We start from the raw sequence: 24,707 nt of genomic DNA, 5'->3' as shown, positions 1-24,707 counted from the left end.
AACGGGAAGTCTAACAGCTCAATACCCTAATAATAGAAAAAATCTAACATTAAGATCATAAAGAGACTCTTATTTACGTAATTTTTTCACTACTCACTACTGACACACATATATAAAGTTTACTAATATTTATAGAAAGCTTTTCGTTTTTTTTATCTTTTCTTTTATATAATTTTTTTGTACCGTTTATAAAATCCCTATTTTTTTTTCTTTTTTTGATGTTTTTTTCTTCTTTTACATGGGTTCTCTTTGGTTTCTTTTCATTTGGTCTTTTAGCATAGTCATCAAGTCATGTTTATTACGAATCAAATAAAGTGAATTCTTTATAATAATATTAATAAATATCTAAACACTGTTCACTTAAAAAAAATCTTCTCTTACATATCTTAAAAAAAGTTGATATTTAATAAAACTTAATTGACGAAGTGAAAAGTTTTAAAGCTAAAATAATAGGTTGAAAAGTTAAATAAACTAAATTCACTCAGTTATTATGTGATTATATATGTATCAAAGCTCTTATCATCTTTATATGATTATTGATCTCTACATTTTTATTTGTTATTCAAATTTAAAATTTTAGTTTAACGGCAAACGTCTGAGTTTAGTCATGGTATATTGGTATATTGGGTTAGTTTACTGTGACCTTATAAACAGTGATTATATAATTAATTAGTGATGGTAGTTACGTGCTTAACATTTCGCCTTAACCCCTGTATTTTCGGTTTTTTTATACTTCGAAACTGCTTTCACACGAATGAAAAAAAAAAGACAATAATTTAGGGGATATATGTTTGGTATCTCGAAAAAGTGTGAAAAAAATTTTTGCAAGAAAAAAATTTTTATAGGAAATTTCTTTTCAGCTTTCTTTTCTTTTTGTTAAAATAAAACTAACTTTTTGAAATAGCTTGTTTCCGGATATTATGAAAAACTAGTGTTTTCATTATTTTAGAAAAAAAATAGAAAACAAGAACACTAGTTTTTCATAAAATTTGAAAACAAAAAAGCTAATTTTTTTTTTAAAAAAAACCAAATAGACGCAAAGCTGAAAAAAAAAATTTCCGATAAAATTTTTTTCTCCAAAAATATTTTTTAAACACTTTTCTGAAAAACCATACAACCCTTTTATTAGGAAAATAAGTAAATAACAATGCAGGAGGGAAATGGAAATTGGATTTTACACGAGGACTTCTCTGTTAAAAATCCAACTGAAGGGAAGCAACCGCGACTCCCGTGCGCTCCTTTCCTGCGCCCTCTCCACCGTTTTCCTGATTCTCTGCGGGAGGCCGCATAAATAGTCCTGCGCCCGCCTCCCCTCCCCGGTCAACCCGGGCCCCACATCCTCCACCCGCCACCTCTTCACGAAGTACTCCACGATGTCCGCATAGTCCCCGGTCGTGTACACCCCGAGCCGCTGCGCCACCGCAGAGTAGTGCCTGAAGAGGTCGCGGTCGCAGCCGTCGAACATGAGGAGCCCCGGCATCGTGGCGCGCTCCCTCATCATGCCGGCGAATGCGCGCATGGCGTTGTCGGGGTCGAGCTCGAACAGCTTCTCCACGATCCTTGTGTACGCGGTCTCGTGGCGCCGCTCGTCGGCCGCGATGAGCCCACAGAGCCTGGCCAGGGTGATGTCGCCGCGCTCCTTGGCGTGCCGCGCCGTGTTGCCGTGCGACACGAACGTCGCCCTCTCCTGGAACGACGTGTACACGAAGCCCCGGTAGGCATCGTGAGCTTCATGCAGTATCTTCGTTCCACATTTGTACCCAAATATATCAAATATGTTTTGTTTAGTTAGTACGTGTGCGTGTATATACACATATAAATATATATAGTATATTCCCTTATGAATTTTTGATTTTTAATAAAGATTTATAAAGTTGTAATAATAGTACCTAGTCTCTAGGATTTAGTGAATAATCAGTAAAATAATATGATCTAACAGATAGAATTAATCAAAAGAATAGATTTTACTATGAAAAATTTATAAACACGAAGTATTTGGTGTTTTTAAAAGCATTACGTACGTACGTGCGTGCGTACGTACCATTCCTGAACCGATGAGGTGCTGAATGGTTCTCTCGACCTGGCGCATATCCAGCCTGCCGCTGAGGTAGAGGTAGCGGGTGAGCACGTCGCCGTGTCGGTTCTCCTCGGCGGACCAGCCCCGGTTCCACTGCGCCCACGAGGTGGCGCTGGCCCCTGTCTCGTCGTTTGCCCCGTCGAACCTGTTCGCCATGCTCTGGTTCGTCGGCAGCGCCTCCTCCGACACCAGGTTGCCCACCAGGCACACGTAATACTCGTCGGGGATCCCTGCCGCCCGCTCCCTGAGCTCTCGCACGGCATCGAAGAATTCCTCCGCCGACGATGACGAGGAGTCCGGGAGGAAGTCCTGCGGCTGCCACGAGCTCTCGACGGGCTTGAGGAGGGTCAAGATGTTGTCCTCCACCCACCCCTCCATCGACTTCAACACCTCCAGCTTCTCCTGATACTGCACACTGCCCCTTATTACCACATCTTTGCCCGATTTCCTGCGCATGAACGCATGCATCCACTTACATGTATTAGCATTGAAATGACCCAGGAAAAAAAAAAGGAAAAAATGTGGTAAGCATTGAAAATAATAATAAGAAATGAAAACAAAGAATCGAAGAGAAAGTGATCGTGCATGCACACCTAGGCTTTGAAGAGTGGCAACAATTAATCACGAGAGCTCGTGAGGACCTTAGGGAACTACTATATGGGGTGGTGGAGAAGAGAGAATGCTTGAAGGATGAGGAGGAGACGAGCGTGAGTTCCATATCTAGCTTTTGCCCTCAAAAGTATGGAGTTTCGAGTCTCCAACACAATATGCACCTAAAGCACTCTCCATATGCCTCCTATATATATATATATACTACTGAAAAATCCATGCTAACTCTGCAATATTTGTATCGACGGTCCCTAATGTAAGTAGTAAAGAGTTTAGTGGTTGATACTCGAGATTCTAAGTTCGAATCTTAATTGATTCACATTTTCAGTCAAATTTATTTCTAAAAAAAATAAACGAAGCAATAACTTGCTGTCTTTCTTTCAAAAAAAAACTCAGCAGGATTTGTGGTTGTCCTAATTAATGGTATAAGTTGTAGAGTTCAAAATTCTACCCGGCCACTTTCAAGTTTATACATCCTGATCAAGTTTGCAATATATATAGAATTAACTTTTCGATACTTATATACGAAATATATATACAATATATAAAAGCACGTATATTGAATTTTAGAATGTCGAACAAACTATTTCTTAAATGAAAAAAACTTTTGGTTTTACCGACCGTCCCTAGAGCAAGTGGCAAAGGGCCTGATTGTTGGTAGCCGAGACCCAAGTTTGAATCCTAGTTGATTCACTTTTTTAGCTAAGTTTATTTTTAAATGAAATAAACGAAGCGGGTACCGTGCTATCTATCTCTCAAAAAAAAAACTTTTGGTTTCGTTTTTTTCTTACGCAAACAAATAATGTGACGAAAAAAATTTTAGTTTCTCTTTTTCTCAAATGAATAACCTTTACTTTCCCTATTAAATATTGTTATATTATTCCATATTTTTTCTTTTTAGGTGAATATTTTCAGATTATCTTAATTCTGTGTACTAATATTTAGTCGTTACATTAACTTTTTGTTGATTGTAACAAACAATCAAATTAGAATTTAATTTTAAATATATATTTAAATTTCAATTTTATTTAATTTTAAAATTTTGTTTCACTTAAATTAATATTGAAATTTAAATATACAACTTAAATTTAGTTTAAATTTAAGAGTTTTTAAGTTCAAATTTTAGTTTGAAGCGTGACTTAAATTTCGATTAATAATTAAATATTTTAAGTAAAATGGATTAATTAAATTTTAAATATGAACTAAAGGTGAATTAAAATTTTGATACTTTTAGTTTAAAACACATACATAAATTTTTGGTTTATGAGAATTCAAAAAACATAAAGAAATATTCAATATACATAAAAGAAAAAAAATATAACATAGGATGTTGCAGATTTTTCTACTCAAAATATAACAAATAAATTTACTTTTTTTAAAAAAAAATAATATTTTATTGTAATTTTTAGATAAATCTGATGCACTATTAAAATAATTGTGACACCTATTTGCTCGTACACCCAACTAGTGTCTGCAAAAATATTTATTTTACAATAGCTAAAAAATTCTTTAATTCGAGGTTCGAAATTTTATTTCGTGCTTTAAAATAAATAATATCTATATACATGCTTTACAAAATTATGAAATAAATTTGAATGTGATAAGAAAAAGTCTTAAAATGATCCAATATTTACAGCTTCATGTAGTACATAGTTGGATTATCTTAAATTATTAGGTATTTATATTGACGTATGCTTTATTTAATTATCAATTATCACATCAATTTTACTTTTTATCATTATATCATATTTGTAAAATATAGCTAAAAATTTAATAAATATGAATTTTCTTCTTACATTAATTTAAAAAATAAATAGATAAAATAAAGGCGAAATATATTATATTTTACATTTGTATGAGATATGACTAAAAGTTTAACAAATATTAATTATTTGTTTACATTAATCTATAAAAAATAACATACCATTAGTTCTAAACGGTATATGTGTCGATTTACTGTATTGTCCAACCTTTCGCCCCCCTTCCCCCCCATCCCTTCTTTCTCTTTCTCGCAGGCACGGTTCTCTTTCACTGTAAGTTCGACTTATAACGTTGTTGAGAGTAACCTTCTTCATGAGATGGTTGTCATTATACCAACCTTCTCTCCCCCCCCCCCTTCTTTTTTCTCTTTCTTGCAAGTATAGTTCTCTCTAGCTGTGAGTACGACTTATAATGTTAATTGTTGAGAGTGACATTTTTCATGAGATGGCTGTCATTATAGCGTATCTTCGTACGGTCCCATACTGAGCCCTCGATCTCTTCTTCTTTACCTCTTTTAAATCTCTCATATCCTTTTTTTTTTCTCGACAGATAATGTATAGTAAGCTCCTCCCCTCCCGTTCATTATTATATTTATTGTATGCAGCCGTTTTTCTCTTTTGTATTTAATGCATGCCATCCTCTTTTGCCGTAAACGATGGTTCCGGTGAGGACTAAAACGGTAATGAGATTATTATTCCTCATCATCCTTATCTATTTTATGTACTTTTATTTATTTTTTTCACTTTCTCTATCTGTACTTCCTATCCACCCATCCTCTCTCTTCCTTTCTTTGATTTGCAATAAATATCGTCGGAGGTGCTTTTTTTTATTTGCAATAAATGTCGTCGGAGGTGCTTGTAGCCGGCGATAATGGGACTGGCCGCTATCATCAGCCTCTACTCACTTCTATCCAAGAGCTTGTCGTTAAAGTTGTACGGCCTTACCTCTGTATTCTTGCTCCTATCTTTCTCTATCTCGTTATTCTCCTCCCACAACAATTCTCTATAATCTGTGTCTCTCTACTACGTAATTGAAACTAAAAAAATATAGAAGATAATCCCATATTAAATTTTGAGTTGCCATCTCAATTATCAATGATTATGAAAGGGTGATCAAGAGCTTCCACCCTCCATTTTACGCAAGAGATTTTGTAGGNTGCTCCTATCTTTCTCTATCTCGTTATTCTCCTCCCACAACAATTCTCTATAATCTGTGTCTCTCTACTACGTAATTGAAACTAAAAATATATAGAAGATATTTTCATATTAAATTTTGAGTTGCCATCTCAATTATCAATGATTATGAAAGGGTGATCAAGAGCTTCCACCCTCCATTTTACGCAAGAGATTTTGTAGGAGATCTACGAATGTAGTTCATAAACTACCAGCCTTTTGGATTGCTTTCCGAACCTTCTAGCTCCTTTCTCTTTTGCTTTCTTTTTTTTGTTTTGTTTTTGTTTTTAATGTTTTATCACCAAATCATTCTTTCCATGTATAATTTGTGCAGGCCTATCTTACTGCATGCGTGCAATGACAACTAAGGTTTTGATGTGAATATGAGAGTTTTGAGATTTTCCTTTCCCTTCTAAAACATAGTTTTATCAAAATATGTAACTATGAATGTATATCATCTTTGACGCTTCAAAAAAGAACATGTAGGTGTTTCCTTGGATCTAGCTATATATAGAAAGCGCATGCTTCGTCCCACTTTGTGGGTATGGGACTAACAAATTCATGTTAAATCCACACAACTACCCAAGATTTAAAATTCATGTCATGTTCCCCAACCTAACTACTTGCTTAGAAGTCCGAGAGTAAATTAATAGCGCGTTCTATCAACTAAACTTTCTGTCCAATCCCGCTGAAGTTGAAAAATTGATCTCTACATAAATACGAGTGAGAACGAATCTCAGCACCATCGATTTCTCAAGTTCGATCGCAAGTTCAACCTCCGAGATCCACGCAAATTAACTAATAACTCCTAGGCTAGACCTGATTGCCCTTTGCGTTAACTTGAGCTCCAACTATGTTCAAAAAAGGTCTGTTCTAAAATATGATTCACGCAATCCTACAAAGATGTATAGTTTTAAAGAAAAAAGCTTTAAACTCTCGTTATTAAGGCTTGTAGAATAGTTCCACTAATCAGTGAGCCAAATCATTATACTCCTGAGTGCGTAATTGGATGAGCGCCAAAAGTGTACACATGACGTGTACCATTCAAACAATCAAAGCTAAACAGTGTAAACACGATCTTACGTTGTAATTCTTGGTCCTCCTTGTGTCTACTGTAGGTACAAACTATATATACTGTTTCACTGTAATTAAAGAGACGCACAGTTGTAGTAATGGGCAAGGTGCGTACATGTAAGTTTAATTTTAATTTTATATATATATATAAAATTAGACTACTATACTATTATAGTACTAAGCGATTTTTGATTCTTAGATGAAAAGATGCGCGTTTAGAATAATAGTGATTATCTAAAATTGAGTGAATGGTTAGTTTAATAGTATAATATAATGGATAAAATTAGTCAAAGAGATAAATTTAATAACAAAAAATTCGATAGCACAAAACGTTTGATCACTATCGATAATATATATAGTAATAGAACTCTCTCTCTCTTTCTCTCTCTCTCTATATATATATATATATAGAGTCTGGTTGCTATACTACCAAGTTGTTTTCGATGATGCGGCTTCCAAATCGATGATTGGTTTCGTTACACTTAATCTATATTATTGAAAGTATTTGAAAACTAAATTTAAAATTTTTTTAATATTATTTGACCAGTAACCAAAATGTCTCAAAATTGATAATTTTATATATATATTGTTTGCGTCTCCATCTACCCACACCACAAACGTCAAAACGAGACATTAACGCAACCGTACAAAACTCGTGCATGCATGTTAAAGTCCAAAATTCCACACCATCAATTAAAGCAGACCCCTCTGTCCCGTTCCGTTGCAGTTGCACACTGGGCCATAGTCCCACAAGGGGAACATAAATTGACACTCGAAGCTAATCCAAATTCCAAAACCAATATACCATATAATTAAATGCATGTTGGACTTTATTCTATTCTGCTTAAAAAGAGGGGAAAAAAAAAAGCTAAATTAGAGAAAATCTCTATGTCAAAAGGTGATTTTTTATTTTTTTCTTCTGTCATTTAAAAATATACACTTTGCCCCCTTGTAAAATAAAAAATGTTCATTTCGCCCCCTATCGTTAGTGATCCGTTAGGGTTTTGTTATAAAATATTTTTTTATGCCCAAAATACCCCTCCGCTCTCTTCCTTGTTGCTTCGCTTCCTCCGTCTTGCCGCCTCGTCCTCCTCCACTACCTCGCCCTCGCCTACATCCCCGTCCACGCCCACAAACACCTCTTCGCCCTCCTCCGCCGCCGCGCCTTCGCCCTCGTTGTCGTTACCCATCTCTCCATCCACCCCCACCTCGATTTTCATCCGGCCGAAATCGAGGGGCGGCGAGGGTGCAAGAGGAAGATGAGGCGTGAACCGCGAAGAAACTTCGCAGCCGATCGAGGTTGCTGTTGAGGAAGATGAGGGAGAAGACGAAAATGATGAGGGACGAAATGGTCATTTTATCATCACAGTACACACCGTACCGTCCTGTAAACATTTTTCATTTTACAAGGGGGTAAAGTGTAGGCTTTTAAATGACGGGGGAAAAGTGAAAAATCGCGTTTTGACAGAAGGTTTTATGTAATTTAGCAAAAAAAAAAAAAAAGTGATGATGAGAAAAAGAATAGGCTATATATTTTTTAATAATGTTGGTAATATTTCCCGTCCAAAAAATGTAAGGGCGCGTTAGATACACACAAGTCAATTCTATAGGAATTAGTTTAAAATAATTCTAATACTAATACTGTTCATCAGTCTAAAAGATGTCTGATAAATCTTGATTAAAACAGAGATAACGAAAGGAACAAGAAACAGAAAACTATGTTATTAAATGACGGATATTAAATTGAACTAAGAATCTTTCTTAATGGAGGAGATTTACTTCTCCCCTATAATTAGTTGTTAATACCGGGAAACTAACCTTTACTCAATTATATATGTTGTTTGTCTAGAAAGATATCAATGGTGTAAAAGCCCAAGTTCTTTACTTCCCGTTTTTGTTTGACAAAAAAATATTGAATTCCAACACATTAATATTAAGTGGAAAAAATAAGTTCGATCCCCAATATTAATATTTTGTTAATTTTTTCTTTACATTTTTTATTCATAACTGAGTCCGGCGCGGCCCAAAATGGATCAAAGTCAATTACAGAAGGTATTTGGTGAATTCGAAATACGATCGAACTCATATTGCGGAGAATCAAATAGTAAAAATATATATATTCACGATCTAAAATTACTTCACCCCTTTTTCACTATCGACGAAATCGAATACACCGCATACGAAAATTTTCTACGCAGAGGATATTTAAGAGTTAGGTACAAGGTAGGCAATGTCCGATGAGAAAAATTATGAGTATTTTTGTAGTGTTTAACTCCTCACGTGGGAGGTGATGGGGCTCCATGCACGAACATGCTATGGCATGCACCCACAATTGAAGCTTCATATTTTTTTGGCTTTTATGTCCCCAACTCCGCTTTACAATTCGTGCATTGATGGTAGTGATTAATTAATATATTAGTGACAAATATTCCAGTGTCATCTGATTGGGTTATATGGTTATATGGTACTGATTTGAGTCTGCAAACGGCAATTTGATTTTAAAATTTAAATTTATCGTTTATTTTTACATTAGTATATTTCTACTATTCTCGAAACTATGTATATATTAGAGTACGTAATTAGTTTAAATTTTGAAGTCGAAGTATTATTGACCGATTTAAATCAGATAAATTGAAAAATTGAATAATAAAATCAAAAATTTGAAAAGTTAAGCAGTTAATTCAAAATGATTTATAGTACAAATAAATTCCATACATTTTTATCAAAAAAAAAATAGTGTTACAAAATGAAAGTATAACTTGTCAGATAACACTGCAGGAAAATATCCAAGAAAGATTCTCTTTTGTGTTTTTCCCCTGTTTGTTGAAGTTTAGGGCAAAGTTCTTTCCCAGTTGGGTTGATGTAAACAAAAGGAAACACCTCTTCTACTAGATTACATTCTCTTCTAAAAAAAGTTCACTTGTCACAAATCTATAAATAATTATAATAATATTTCTAATATAGGTCTATTGTATACATTCTCTTCTTTTTTGTAGTTTTTTCTCTTTTTTTTCATCCCTAAAATGTTTGCCTTGTTTTTTTAATATATACACACAATCATCACTTTTTTAACGCATTTATTCTCAGAGAAATACTAGAATTACAATCTAAAAAAGATAATAATCCTATAACTTGACAATCCAAAGGGTAAATTACTTTCACACGAATAAAAAAAAGGGACAATAATTTAGGGGATGTTTGGTTTCTCAAAAAAGTGTAAAAAATTTTTATGCCAGAAAAAAAATTTTATAAGAAATTTCTTTTCAGCTTTCTTTTCTTTTTGTTTAAAAAAACTAACTTTTTGAAATAGCTTGTTTCCGGATATTATGAAAAACTAGTGTTTTCATTATTTTAGGAAAAAAAAAGGAAAACAAGAACACTGTTTTTTCATAAAATTTGAAAACAAAAAAGCTAATTTTGTTTTTTTAAAAAACCAAATAGACGCGAAGCTGAAAAAAAAAAAATTCCGATAAAATTTTTTTTCTCCAAAAATATTTTTTAGACACTTTTTCTGAAAAACCATCCAACCCTTTTATGCTCTAGTAGGAAAATAACAATGCAGGAGGGAAATGGAAAATAGATTTCACACGAGGACTTCTCTGTTAAAAATCCAACTGAAGGGAAGCAACCGCGACTCCCGTGCGCTCCTTTCCTGCGCCCTCTCCACCATTTTCCTGATTCTCTGCGGGAGGCCGCATACATAGTCCTGCGCCCGCCTCCCCTCCCCGGTCAACCCCGGCCCCACATCCTCCACCCGCCACCTCTTCACGAAGTGCTCCACGATGTCCGCATAGTCCCCGGCCGTGTACACCCCGAGCCGCTGCGCCACCGCAGAGTAGTGCCCGAAGAGGTCGCGGTCGCGGCCGTCGAACATGAGGAGCCCCGGCATCGTGACGCTCTCCCTCATCATGCCGGCGAATGCGCGCACGGCGTTGTCGGGGTCGAGCTCGAACAGCTTCGCCACGATCCTCGTGTAGGCTGTCTCGTGGCGCCGCTCGTCGGCCGCGATGAGCCCGCAGATCCTGGCCAGGGTGGCGTCGCCGTGCTCCTTGGCGTGCCGCGCCGTGTTGCCGTGCGACACGAACGTCGCCCTCTCCTGGAACGACGTGAACACGAAGCCCCGGTAGGCATCGTGCGCTTCTTGCAGTATCTTCGTTCCACATTTGTACCCAAATATATCAAATATGTTTTGTTTAGTTAGTACGTGTGTGTGTGTGTGTGTATATACACATATAAATAGATATAGTATGCTCCCTTATGAATTTTCGATTTTTAATGAAGATTTATAAAGTTGTAATAATAGTACGTAGTTCCTAAGATTTAGTGAATAACCAGTAAAATAATATGATTTAACAGATAGAATTAATATATCAAAAGAATAAATTTAATTATGAAAAATTTATAAACGCGAAGTATTTGGTGTTTTTAAAAGCATTACGTACGTACGTGCGTGCGTACGTACCATTCCTGAACCGATGAGGTGCTGAATGGTTCTCTCGACCTGGCGCATATCCAGCCTGCCGCTGAGGTAGAGGTAGCGGGTGAGCACGTCGCCGTGTCGGTTCTCCTCGGCGGACCAGCCCCGGTTCCACTGCGCCCACGAGGTGGCGCTGGCCCCTGTCTCGTCGTTTGCCCCGTCGAACCTGTTCGCCATGCTCTGGTACATCGGCAGCGCCTCCTCCGTCACCATGTTGCCCACCAGGCACACGTAGTACTCGTCGGGGATCCCCGCCGCCCGCTCCCTGAGCTCTCGCACGGCGTCGAAGAATTCCTCCGCCGACGATGACGAGGAGTCCGGGAGGAAGTCCTGCGGCTGCCACGAGCTCTCGACGGGCTTGAGGAGGGTCAAGATGTTGTCCTCCACCCACCCCTCCATCGACTTCAACACCTCCAGCTTCTCCTGATACTGCACACTGCCCCTTATTACCACATCTTTGCCCGATTTCCTGCGCATGAACGCATGCATCCACTTACATGTATTAACATTGAAATGACCCAGGAAAAAAAAAAGGAAAAAATGTGGTAAGCATTGAAAATAATAATAACAAATGAAAGCAAAGAATCGAAGAGAAAGTGATCGTGCATGCACACCTAGGCTTTGGAGAGTGGCAACAATTAATCACGAGAGCTCGTGAGGACCTTAGGGAACTACTATATGGGGTGGTGGAGAAGAGAGAATGCTTGAAGGATGAGGAGGAGACGAGCATGAGTTCCATTGTAGCTTTTGCCCTAAAGGCACGCTCCATATGCCTCCTACATATATATATATATATATACTACTGAAAAATCTATGCTAACTCTGCAAAATTTGCATCGACTGTTTCCAATGCAAGTGGTAAAGAATTTACTGGGTGGTACTCGAGGTTCCAAGTTCGAATCTTAATTGCTTCACATTTTCAGCTAAATTCATTTCTAAAAAAAATAACCGAAGCGATAGCATGGTATTTTTCTCTAAAAAAAAAAAACCCTTTTGAGGATTTGTGGTTGTCCTAATTAATGGTATAAGTTGTAAAGTTCGAAATTCTACCCGGCTGCTTTCAAGTTCATACATCATGATCAAGTTTGCAATATATATAGAACTAACTTTTCAATACGTACAAACGAAATATCTATACAATATATAAAAACACATATCTTGATTTTTGGAATGTCGAACAAACCACTTCTTAAACGAAAAAAACTTTTGGTTTTTTTTTTTTCCTTACGTATGCAAACAAATAATGTGACGAAAGAAATTTTAGTTTCTCTTTTTCTCTAATGAATAACCTTTACTTTTCCTATTAAATATTGTTATATTATTCCATATTTTTTCTTTTCAGGTGAATATTTTCATATTATCTTAATTTTGGGTACTAATATTTAGCTGTTACATTAACTTTTTGTTGATTGTAACAAACAATCAAATTGGAATTTAATTTTAAATATACATTTAAATTTCAATCTTATTTAATTTTAAAATTTTGTTTCATCTTAAATTAATATTGAAATTTAAATATACAACTTAAATTTAATTTAAATTTAAGAGTTTTTAAATTCCAATTTTAGTTTGAAGCGTGACTTAAATTTGATTTTGGATATCAAATTGAATTAATAATTAAATATTTTGATTAAAATGGATTAATTAAAATTTAAATCTGAATTAAAGGTGAATTAAAATTTTGATACTTTTAGTTTAAAACACATACAAAAATTTTCGGTTTGTGAGAATTCAAAAAACATAAAGAAATATTCAATATACATAAAAAGAAAAAAATATTACATAGGATGTTGCAGATTTTTCTACTCAAAATATAACAAATAAATTTATTTTTTTTAAAAAAATAATATTTTATTGTAATTTTTAGATAAATCTGATGCACCATTAAAATAATTGTGACACGTGTATTTGCTTGTACGCCCAACTAGTTTGTGCAAAAATATTTATTTTACAATAGCTAAAAAATTATTTAATTCGAGGGTCGAAATTTTATTTTGTGCTTTAAAATGAATAATATCTATATACATGCTTTACAAAATTATGAAATAAATTTGAATGTGATAAGAAAAAGTCTTAAAATGATCCAATATTTACAGCTTCATGTAGTACATATATAGTTGGATTATATTAAATTATTAGGTATTTATATTGGCGTATGCTTTATTTAATTATAAATTATCACATCAATTTCACTTTTTATCATTGATCATATTTGTAAAATATAGCTAAAAATTTAATAAATATGAATTTTCTTCTTACATTAATTTAAAAAACAAATAGATAAAATAAATGCGAAATATATTATATTTTACATTTGTACTGAGATATGACTAAAGGTTTAACAAATATTAATTATTTGTTTACAATCTATAAAATAACATACTGTTAGTTCTAAACGGTATATGTGTTGATGTTTTGTATTGTCCAACCTTGCTCCCCCCTTTCCCCCCACCTGTCTTTCTCTTTCTCGCGAGCACAGTTCTCTTTTCAAAGTTCGACTTTATAACGTTGTTGAGAGTGACCTTCTTCATGAGATGGTTTCTTATACCAAGTTCGACTTATAACGTTGTTGAGAGTAACCTTCTCATGAGCTCCCCCCCCCCCCCGGCCCCAGCTCTTCTTTTTTCTCGTTTCTCACAAGGCATAGTTCTCTCTTGCTGTGAGTACGACTTATAACGTTGTTAGGAGTGACATTCTTCATGACGATGGCTGTCATTATAGCGTATTTCGTACGGTCCCATACTGAGCCCATCGATCTCTTCTCCTTTACTTCTTTTAAATCTTCATATATATATATCTTTTTTTTTTCTCGACAGATAATGTATAGTAACTCCTCCCCTCCCATACTTATTTATATATTGTATGCAAGTGTTTTTCTTTTTATTTAATCATGCCATCCTCTTTTGCCGTAAACAATGGATCCGGTGAGGGCTAAAACGGTAATGAGACTACTATTTCATCACATCCTTATCTATTTTATGTACATTTGTTTATTTTTTTTCACCTTCTTTATCTGTACTTCCTATCCACCCATCTCTTCTCTTCCTTTCTTTGATTTGCAATAAATGTCGTCAGAGGTTGCTTTTTTGATTTGCAATAAATGTCGTCGGAGGTGCCTGTAGCCGGCGATAATGGTACTAGCCACTATCATCAGCCTCTACTCACTTCTATCCAAGAGCTTGTCATTAAAGTTGTGCGGCCTTACGTCTGTATTCTTGCCTCCTCTCTTCTCTTATCTCGTTATTTCTCACCACAAACGATCCTCTATGATCGTCTGTCTCTCTACTACGCTAATTGAAACTTAAAAATATAGAAGATATCCCATTATTTAAATTTTGAGTTTGCCATCTCAATTATCAATGATTATGAAAGGGTGATCAAGAAGCTTCCACCCTCCATTTTACGCAAAGATTTTGTAGGAGACGCACGAATGCAGTTCATAAAATACAGCCTTTGGATTGCTTTCCGGAGCTTCTAACACCTTTTTCTTTTGCTTTCTTTTTTTTTTTTGTTTTGTTTGTTTTGTTTTTAATGTTTATTACCAAATCCTTCTTTCACGTATAATTTGTGCGAGCTTATCTTACTGCATGCTTGCAATGACAACTAAGGTCTTTGATGTGAACATGAGCGTTTTGAGATTTCACTTTCCCTCTAAAACATAGTTTTACCATGCAATATGTAACTATGAATGTATATCATCTTTGACGCTTCAGAAAAGAACATGTAAGGTCGTCTCCTTGGATCTAGAAAGAGCATACAAACTATGCAAAATACTCGTTATCTATGTCTTGCACCTCAAGTCGATTGGTCTGAGCGACGACGGATTATCACTTCTTATTTTCTTTAAAAATTTTCGATAAACAAACCGATCGGATACGAAAATTTTATAGATAGATCGAGAATACGGGAGGATATTTAAGAGTAGGTACAATGTAGACAGCGTCCAATTATGCTGTTGGTGGCGTAACGTGGTTTTGGTGTTTGCTCCTCACATGGGGTGTGATTGGGGCTCCATGATCATTGCGATGGCACACACGAGTTCGTGCAGTACATGTGCTTGCTCTAACATGATAAAAAGCTTTCTATTTTAATTTGACTTTATGTTTCTGATTCTACTTTATACGTTCGCGCATTGATGGTTATGCGCATGCTAATTGTTGTCGAAACTAGCTGGAGTAAAAAAATTTTTTTGTTTCAAATTCGATTGAGATTCTTTTAACTTTCAATTATTTTGATTTAAAGTAAATTTTACTAATTTCGGCAACTAAAATACAACATCTCAAACTACTCGGAAAAGTTAAAGGGTCAATCTCAGAACATTGTATAATAACAAAATCAAACCCGTTTCGGATACCTCTAAAAACGTAGCATAGTTAAATTATACTGCGCCGGTAGAAAAAAATCCTATGAAGCGTTGGAAGAAAAAAAAAAAATGACGTAATTTTTTGAAGTATAGTTATACTATACTCCAAAAAATAAAGTTAACTTACAATCCACTTTAAACTAAAGAAAAAAAATTCCCATTTTGTGCTCCAAAGATGTACAATTTCTAAATTTTAAATTTCAACATAAAATTTAAATTTCAAATTAAAATTTTAAAAATTCAATCTTTATTTTGATTTTAAATTTTGAAATTTCAAATTTTAAATTTCAAATTTCATAAAAGTTTAAATTTTAAATTTCAAATTCCAAATTCAAATTTTGAATATTCGAATTTCAAATTTCAAATTTCAAAAAGTTTAGATTTCAAATTTCGAATTTCAAATTTCAATTTCAAAATTTTAAAGGTTTTTAAATTTCAAAAATTTTCAAATTTCAAACTTCAAATTTTCAAATTTCAAATTTTTAATTTTTAATTTTCAATTTTCAAAATTTAAATTTAAACTTAAATTTTAAAATTTAAATTTATAAATATGTAAATTTATAAATTATTAAATTTAAAATTTAAAATTTTAATTATACATTTTTTAAATTTTAAATGGTATACTTTAAATTTTAAAATTTAAATTTTCAAATTTCAAAATTTAAATTTTAAATTCCAAATTCCAAATTTCAAATTTAAAACATAAAATCTAATTTAATTTTTTAATTTTAATTTTTAATTTTAATTTTATATTTTGAATTTTGAATTTTAATTTTTAAAATTTTATTTTTAAATTTTGAATTTTGAGTTTTGAATTTTAAATTTTAAAATTTTAGAAATTTAATTGTTATAAATATTATGGAATTGTATGATATGTATCCAAACAGGTTAAAAATAATGCTATGGAATTTTTTTATAGTTACAGAATTTCATATTTCATTCAGACTAAAACCTCTAAAACCATAAAATAAAAATTTTTTAAAATTTTTTAACTATGCATCCAAACAGGGCCTAATTAATAAACGAATGATTTGCTCTCAGTTATTACTGCTCCTATATACCGGTAAAAGCATCCCACACCGTACAAGTTTCTCAACCACTGTTTATGATTCACTTTCGACATTCAGATCCACAAAAATCGGCAATAAATCTCGTTTTAATCATGCATAAATCTCGTCTCAAATCAGTAGGGTACGGGTTATAATAAATGGTCTCAACAGGGTATTTAATATATTTTTAATTCTTTAATTGTGGGGGGCAATGGCGCGTTTTGAGGTGATAAGGAAGTGTTTTCCAGCTTCTTCGCCAACAAAATGTCCTGCAACCGGGACCGGTGTCCAATAAAATCTACAGTTTATTATTTAATATTTATACTGTATTATCTATCTTCAGCCAACCGTATTTATTATTTTTTTTAAAAAAATAATAAAATTAGTTTTCTTTTATTTATAATGGAATTGGTGAATCTCAAAAAGAAATTTTGATTAGTTGGGGACACTACATTAAATATGTAATTATTGCATTCTAGACTAATTTAGGACCTATCGCGATGCGGGGGATAGACATTATAATAAAAATTTATAAATTAAATATAAAAAATTAAAAATATGATTGGTTAATAATATAAAAAATATATTAAGAAAAATTAGAATGAGAATATAATTCAGTAGAGGACAAAGAAAAAACGAAAAGAAAGAACTAGAAAAATAAAAATTATTGCATAAATAGAAATTAAAAAAATAATTTAATACGAGAATAAAAGAAAAAGAAAGGAAATATGAAGGTGATTTCGTTGGAGTTGGTTTTGTTATTCGATGATTTATAACGGACTTCGGTTTCTTCTTTTCTACATCAAAATTAAATTTTTAAAAACATAGCAATTAAAATAAAATAAAATAAAATTAGTAGAAAAAAAATATTTTTAAATTTATTGAAATATATTTCATCTGAAAGAAGGTTTTGGATTCATTTCTTTTTGATTCATCGTTATATGCTTCTTCTTTACACTAAATCAAATCAAAATTATAAAAATTAGTATTTAAAAATTATTAATAATAATTTGGAACTTATAAATATTATTTGGCCAATTTGCATAAAAAATCCACTTATTTTGGGCTTTTGCAAAACCGGGCCACATTTTTCGTTTTTGCAAATTCGGTCCGCTTTTTCAGCAAACTGACCAAAATACCCTTATTACTTTTTCTCTTTCCTCTTTCTCTCTCCGCTTCGTTCTCTCNTCCCATATTAAATTTTGAGTTGCCATCTCAATTATCAATGATTATGAAAGGGTGATCAAGAGCTTCCACCCTCCATTTTACGCAAGAGATTTTGTAGGAGACCTACGAATGCAGTTCATAAACTACCAGCCTTTTGGATTGCTTTCCGGAGCTTCTAACACCTTTTTCTTTTGCTTTCTTTTTTTTTTTTGTTTTGTTTTGTTTTTGTTTTTAATGTTTTATTACCAAATCATTCTTTCCACGTATAATTTGTGCGAGCTTATCTTACTGCATGCTTGCAATGACAACTAAGGTCTTGATGTGAACATGAGCGTTTTGAGATTTTCCTTTCCCCTCTAAAACATAGTTTTACCATCAAATTATGTAACTATGAATGTATATCATCTTTGACGCTTCAGAAAAGAACATGTAGGTGTTTCCTTGGATCTAGAAAGAGCATACAACTATGCAAAATACTCGTTATCTATGTCTTAGCACCTCAAGTCGATGGTCTGAGCGACGACGGATTATCACTTTCTTATTTTCTTAAAAAATTTTCGATAAAACAAACCGATCGGATACGAAAATTTTCTAGATAGATCGAGAATACGGGGAGGATATTTAAGAGCTAGGTACAATGTAGACAGCGTCCAATTATGCGTGTTGGTGGGGCGTAACGTGGGGTTTTTGGTGTTTGGCTCCTCACATGGGGGTGTGATGGGGCTCCATGATCATGCGATGGCACACACGAGTTCGTGCAGTACATGTGCTTGCTCTAACCATGATAAAAAGCTTTCTATTTTAATTTGACTTTATGTTTCTGATTCTACTTTATAGTTCGCGCATTGATGGTTATGCGCATGCTAATTGGTTGTCCGAAACTAGCTGGAGTAAAAAAATTTTTTTGTTTCAAATTCGATTGAGATTCTTTTAACTTTCAATTATTTTGATTTAAAGTAAATTTACTAATTTCGGCAACTAAAATTACAACATTCAAACTACTCGGAAAGTTAAAAGGGTCAATCTCAGAACATTGTATAATAACAAAATCAAACCCGTTTGGATACCTCTAAAAACGTAGCATAGTTAAATTATACTGCGCCGGTAGAAAAAAAATCCTATGAAGCGTTTGGAAGAAAAAAAAAAAATGACGTAATTTTTGAAGTATAGTTATACTATACTCCAAAAAATAAAGTTAACTTACAATCCACTTTAACTAAAGAAAAAAAATTCCACCATTTTGTGCTCCCAAAGATGTATCAATTTCTAAATTTTAAATTTCAACATAAAATTTTAAATTTCAAAATTTAAAATTTTAAAAATTCAATCTTTATTTTGATTTTAAATTTTAAATTTCAAATTTTAAATTTCAAATTTCAAAAAGTTTAAATTTTAAATTTCAAATTTCAAATTTCAAATTTTGAATTTCGAATTTCAAATTTCAAATTTCAAAAAGTTCAGATTTCAAATTTCGAATTTCAAATTTCAAATTTCAAATTTTAAATTTTAAATTTCAAAAATTTTCAAATTTCAAACTTTCAAATTTCAAATTTTCAAAATTTTATATTAATTTAAAATTTTCAAATTTAATTTAAACTTAAATTTTAAAATTTAAAATTTAATTAAATATGTAATTTATAAATATTTATTTAAATTAAATATTAAAAATTTTAATTATACTTTTTTAAATTTTAAATGTTATACTTTTAAATTTTAAAATTTAAATTTTCAATTTCAAAATTTAAGATTTTAAATTCCAAAAGTTCCAATTTCAATTAAACATAAAATCTAATTTAATTTTTTAAATGTTTATTTTAATTTTAATTTTATATTTTGAATTTGATTTTATTTTTAAAGATTTTATTTTAATTTTGATATTTGAGTTTTTTGAATTTTACAATTTTAAAATTGTTAGAAATTTAATTGTTATACTATTATTATGGAATTGTATGATATGTAATCCAAACAACGTTAAGAAATAATGCTATCGGATTTTTTTAAATAGTACAGAATTTTCATGATTTCATTCAGACTATTCTAAAACTCTAAAACCATATAAAATAAAAAAAATTGTTTTTAAAATATTTTTAACTATGCATCAAAAAGGGCCTAATTAAGTACGAATGATTTGCTCTCAGTTAATTACTGCTCTATATACCGTATAAGCATCCACACCGTACAAGTTCTCAACGCACTGTTTATCTGATTCACTTTCGACATTCAGTCCACAAAAATCGGCAATAGAAATCTCGTTTAATCATGCATAAATCTTCGTCTTCAAATCAGTAGGTACGGGTTTAATAAATGGTCTCATCAGGTATTGTAATATATTTTTAATTCTTTCTAATTGTGGGGGGCATGAATGGCGCGTTTTGATGCGTGATGAAGGTAAGTGTTTTTCCAGCTTCTTCGCCAACAAAATGTCTGCACCGGACCGTGTCATAAAATCTACCAGTTTATTATTTAATATTTATTTACTGATATTATGTATCTATCAGGCAACCGTATTTATTATTTTTTTTAAAAAACTAATAAAATTAGTTTTCTTTTATTTATAATGGAATTGGTGAATCTCAAAAGAAATTTTGATTAAGTTTGGGCACACTACATTAATATTGTATTATTGCATTCTAGACTTAATTTAGACTTATCGCGATGCGGGGGAATAGACATTATAATAAAATTATAAATTTAATATTAAAATTCAAAATAGGATTGGTTAATAATATTAAAAAATATATAGAAAATTATGAATGAGACATATAATTCAGTAGAGGACAAAGAAAAGACGAAAAGAAAAGAACTAGAAAATAACAATTATGATAAATAGAATTAAAAAATAATTTTAATACGAGAATAAAGGAAAAGAAAGGAAATATGAAGGTGATTTCGTTGAGTTGGTTTTGTTATTCGGATTGATTTATAACGGACTTCGGTTTCTTTCTTTTTACATCAAAATTAAATTTTTAAACATAGCAATTAAAATAAATAAATAAAATTAGTTAGAAAAAAAATATTTTTTTAAATTTTATTGAAATATATTTCATCTGAAAGAAGGTTTTGGATTCATTTCTTTTTTGATCATCGTTATATGCTTCTTCTTTACACTAAAATCAAATCAAAATTATAAAAATTAGTATTTAAAATATAATAAATATATTTGAACTTATAATATTATTTGGCCAATCTTGCATAAAAATCCACTTATTTTGGCTTTTGCAAAACCGGGCCACATGAATTTTTTCGTTTTTGCAAATTCGGTCCGCTTTTTCAGCAAAGCTGACCAAATACCCTTATTTACTTTTTTCTCTTTCCTCTTTCTCTCTTCCGTTCGTCTCTCGTTCTTTTTTTTTGTTCGCTGAAACAAAAGCGACGGCCGGTAGCAGCGCTAGGCGGGTCTTCTTTCATCTCTTCCTCAAGAGCAATTTTTTTTATTCTCTTTTTCTTCTTCTTCCTTCTCTTCCTCTTGCTGGAGCATTTTTTTATTTCCCTCTTCTTTTCTTCTTTTCTTCCTGTAGAAGCATGGCAGCAGCACGGCGACTTTCGGCCTCGCACGGAGCGTCTGACGCCTCGACCCCGACGCCCCGCTCAAGCGGGGAGCTCTATTTCGTCGGTCGACCTTTCCCCGCGCCGACCTCGAGCCCGACCACCGCCGCAGGGGCAACGGCGCTAGGCCGGCGCCAGGCGTTCCCTACTAGATTGCCCGAGGAGGCGCGGTCGGAACTACGAGAGCCCGACCGCTCAACCATGACGCCCTGCTCAGACGGGCGGAGCTCTTACTTCCTGCCCCGCGCCGACCCCGAGCCTGACCACGGCGCGCGATTTGACCATTACACCATTAATGGCTGTATATGGCTGCACATTAACCATTACGAAGACCGGCCAAGCCGGCGGACAGCGAGCACCGGCGCGGGAGACCGCCGGGGTCTACTATGTGCCTCCTCGCGGGGCGACGACGGAGAGGGAGGCCGTTGGCGTGCACCGGCCGACTCGAGCTCGGCGACCTCGACCTCCCCCGCGCTCTCCGCTCGAGCCCCCGCGCCCCAGGCCGCCCTGCTGCACGGCCCGTGCGCTGCCGCGGCGCCCCGAGCTCCGCGGCAGCAGCTCGGCTCTGAGGCGCCGCCGCGCGCGGCAGAGCTTCGCCGCCGCCCTGACTGCCGCGGCGCAAGCAATACGACAACGTCGCGCAGAGGCGGCCGCGGCGTGGCGGCGTGGGCGCGGCGTCGGCGTGAACAATTAATTCGATACACATGGTTGTTGGGGCTGTTAAGGCTATTCTCGAAGCACTAGTTTAGTGAGGATATGATCAGAGTAATAATTCCGTCAAGTTTTTTTTTTTTTTTGAGTCTAACTCCAGCAATTTTGGAGTTATTGGATAATAAAACAAGAAGTTAATTATGCATGCTTTGCATTCATCAAACTATAGCTGCAAATGTTAACAATTATATTAATGAGGCGAGAAGTGCTGGATTGAGCTTTTGTTACAGTTGCTTTTTCAATTTTGTGCTTTTAGTATACGGTTGACCACGACGCCGCGCCCACGCCTGCCCACGCCTGCGGCCGTGCGCGGGGCCTCGTTGTGCTGTCTTCGCGCGGGGTGGGCGCACAGCTACCCAAGGGCGGGAAGCTCTGCCGCGGCGACGGCGCCATCGAGCCGAGCTCTGCTGCCGGAGTCGGGGGGCGCCCGGCACGACGGGCGGTGATGCAGGCGGCCTGGCCGGGCGTCAGGAGTCGAGCGGATGCGGCGGTGAGGTCAGGTCGGCCGAGCTCGAGGTCGGCCGCGTGCCCGCAAGCTCCCTCTCGTCTGCCGTCGCCGGCGGAGGGGAGGACGCACGTCAACCCGGCGATCTTCAGTGCGGACGCTCGTTGTCCCGTGCTCGGTGTTCTCGTAATGGTTACATGGTTGAAATTCCGCCACGCGGCGAAGTAGGCTTCCCCGGCTGAGCAGGGCGTCGTGGGTCGATGCGTGGGCTCGTAGTCTCGTACGCGGCTCCTCAGGCAATGTAGGAACGCGCGGCGCGGCCCGGCCGGCCGGTTGCGCCCTCGCGGCGTTACGTGGTCGGCGCTCCGAGGTCGGCGCGGGGGAGTCGCGAGGAAGTAGAGCTTCCCCGGCTTGAGCGGGGCGTCGGGGTCGAGCGGTCGGGCTCCGTGGCGAGGCCGGAAGTCGCCGTGCGCGCTCCGTGCTCTTACAGGAAGAAAAAGAAGAAGAAGAAGAAGAAGAGGAGAAAAAAAAAAAGCTCCAGCAGGAGGAAGAAGAAGAAGAAAAAGAAAAAGAGAAAAAAAAATTGCTCCTCCAGGAAGAAGAAGAAGAAGAAGAAGAGCCCGCTTGGCGGTGCTCCGGCCGTCGCTTTTTTTTCGGCGAAAAAAAAAAAGAACGAGAGAACGAAGAGAAGAGAGAAAGAGGAAAAAGAAAAAGTAATAAGGGTATTTTGGTCAGTTTGCTGAAAAAGCGGACCGAATTTGCAAAAACGAAAAAGGTGGCCCGGTTTTGCAAAAGCCCAAAATAAGTGGATTTTTTATGCAAATTGGCCATATTTTATTTTAATTCTAAAAAAAATCATGCATCGAACCGCTGGCGTGCATGATAAATAATTCCGATGTCCCAATATCCAAACAAATGATAGTCTTCTAGACCTCTTTCTAAATCCAAAGAAGCGAATCTAATATTAGAAAGATTTGATTAAAAAGAAAAAAAAAATCATAGGAAGATAAAGAGAGGATTTTAGAATGTCGATGATGCAGGAGTCGAATTGGGCGTCAAAGGCGAAAAAAGAGGAGATTTGAGAGGAGGTAGGGAAGCGCGCTACAATCACAGCGCACAAAGAGGAGGCCATGGCGAGGGACAACGTAGGGGTCATAGCGAAGCTTTTTAGCATAGCAGTGAATGCTCTAGCAATCTATACCACGTCCGCAAAAAATTACACGATTACCTCCGCCGTTAATGGGGAGAGAGAGAGAGAGAATGAAGAAGAAGAAGAAATGAAGTTTAAGGTAGAAATCTACATTATAATGCTTGAAGATTTTGAAAAAGTATAATACTAAATAGAAATCTACACTTTCAAATTTAGGGTGTACGTTTTGAAAAAGTATACAAAATTTGAAAAAAATATGAAGAGTGGAGAGATGAGAGGGTGTACATTTTGAAAAAATATGAAGGGATGTGAAAAGGCGTACGTTTTGAAAAAAAAAAAAAGAGAATATGTAAAAGGAAAGTAAAGGGGTGTATGTTTCATAATAGGTGAAGGGAGTGTATGGTGAGGGGGATGGAATGGTGGAGCCCACAACCCAAATAACTCAAATGAAGAAAATATCACTACGCGGCCTTATATGGTAGGTCTGGCATGAACTACACCTGCAATAAAAACAAATTTAAATAGTTGTTTTTTTTTTTAATTTTTTTGTTTGCCCTTTTCAGCTTTTCGTGAGAGCAATTTTGCAGGCAAAATATAAGATGCCGAGAAAAATTTGGCTCAGCTCAGGGTGACGGGCAGTGTGATTTTCATACTTACAATCGACCATACATATATAGGATAGTTGGGTAAAAGCTTGATGTTTGGTACATAAGATTCAAAATTTGAAATCTAGTTACTATATATTTCTTGCGGTAACTTTGGTTCCGCAACAAAAATTGACTTTTTTTTTGTGAGTTCGACTAGAGATGTCAACGGGTCGGATTCGGAGCGGATTTTTAAAAACCCGAACCCAAACCCGACTCCAAACCCGAGCCCCGAATCCGAACCCGAACCCGAACCCGACGGATTTTAAAAATCCATATCTAAACCCGAACCCGACCAAAAATTTGAAACCCGAACCCAAACCCGACTCCAAACCCGAGCCCCGAATCCGAACCCGAACCCGAACCCGACGGATTTTAAAAATCCATATCTAAACCCGAACCCGACCAAAAATTTGAAACCCGAACCCAAACCCGAAAATTTAAACCCGAAACAATTATTTT

The 24,707-nt window shown here is 35.2% G+C and overlaps 2 protein-coding genes across 2 annotated transcripts; both read right to left on the bottom strand.

Annotated features, from left to right (window-relative positions):
• LOC109713751 (stearoyl-[acyl-carrier-protein] 9-desaturase, chloroplastic-like) lies at positions 1,098-2,858 on the bottom strand. Its single transcript, XM_020237935.1, has 3 exons — positions 2,671-2,858; positions 2,042-2,525; positions 1,098-1,741 (listed from the first exon to the last, which is right to left on the bottom strand). The coding sequence occupies exons 1-3, from the start codon at positions 2,793-2,795 to the stop codon at positions 1,175-1,177; spliced, it is 1,176 nt and encodes a 391-aa protein (XP_020093524.1). The 5' UTR covers positions 2,796-2,858; the 3' UTR covers positions 1,098-1,174.
• LOC109713719 (stearoyl-[acyl-carrier-protein] 9-desaturase, chloroplastic-like) lies at positions 9,748-11,923 on the bottom strand. Its single transcript, XM_020237897.1, has 3 exons — positions 11,785-11,923; positions 11,156-11,639; positions 9,748-10,843 (listed from the first exon to the last, which is right to left on the bottom strand). The coding sequence occupies exons 1-3, from the start codon at positions 11,907-11,909 to the stop codon at positions 10,277-10,279; spliced, it is 1,176 nt and encodes a 391-aa protein (XP_020093486.1). The 5' UTR covers positions 11,910-11,923; the 3' UTR covers positions 9,748-10,276.

The sequence above is a fragment of the Ananas comosus genome, linkage group 8 (genome assembly GCF_001540865.1).
Source record: "Ananas comosus cultivar F153 linkage group 8, ASM154086v1, whole genome shotgun sequence".
In the NCBI taxonomy this organism is placed as follows: Eukaryota; Viridiplantae; Streptophyta; class Magnoliopsida; order Poales; family Bromeliaceae; genus Ananas; species Ananas comosus.
Note: the sequence above shows the minus strand (reverse complement) of the source record. Positions and strands in the feature narration are given on the sequence as shown.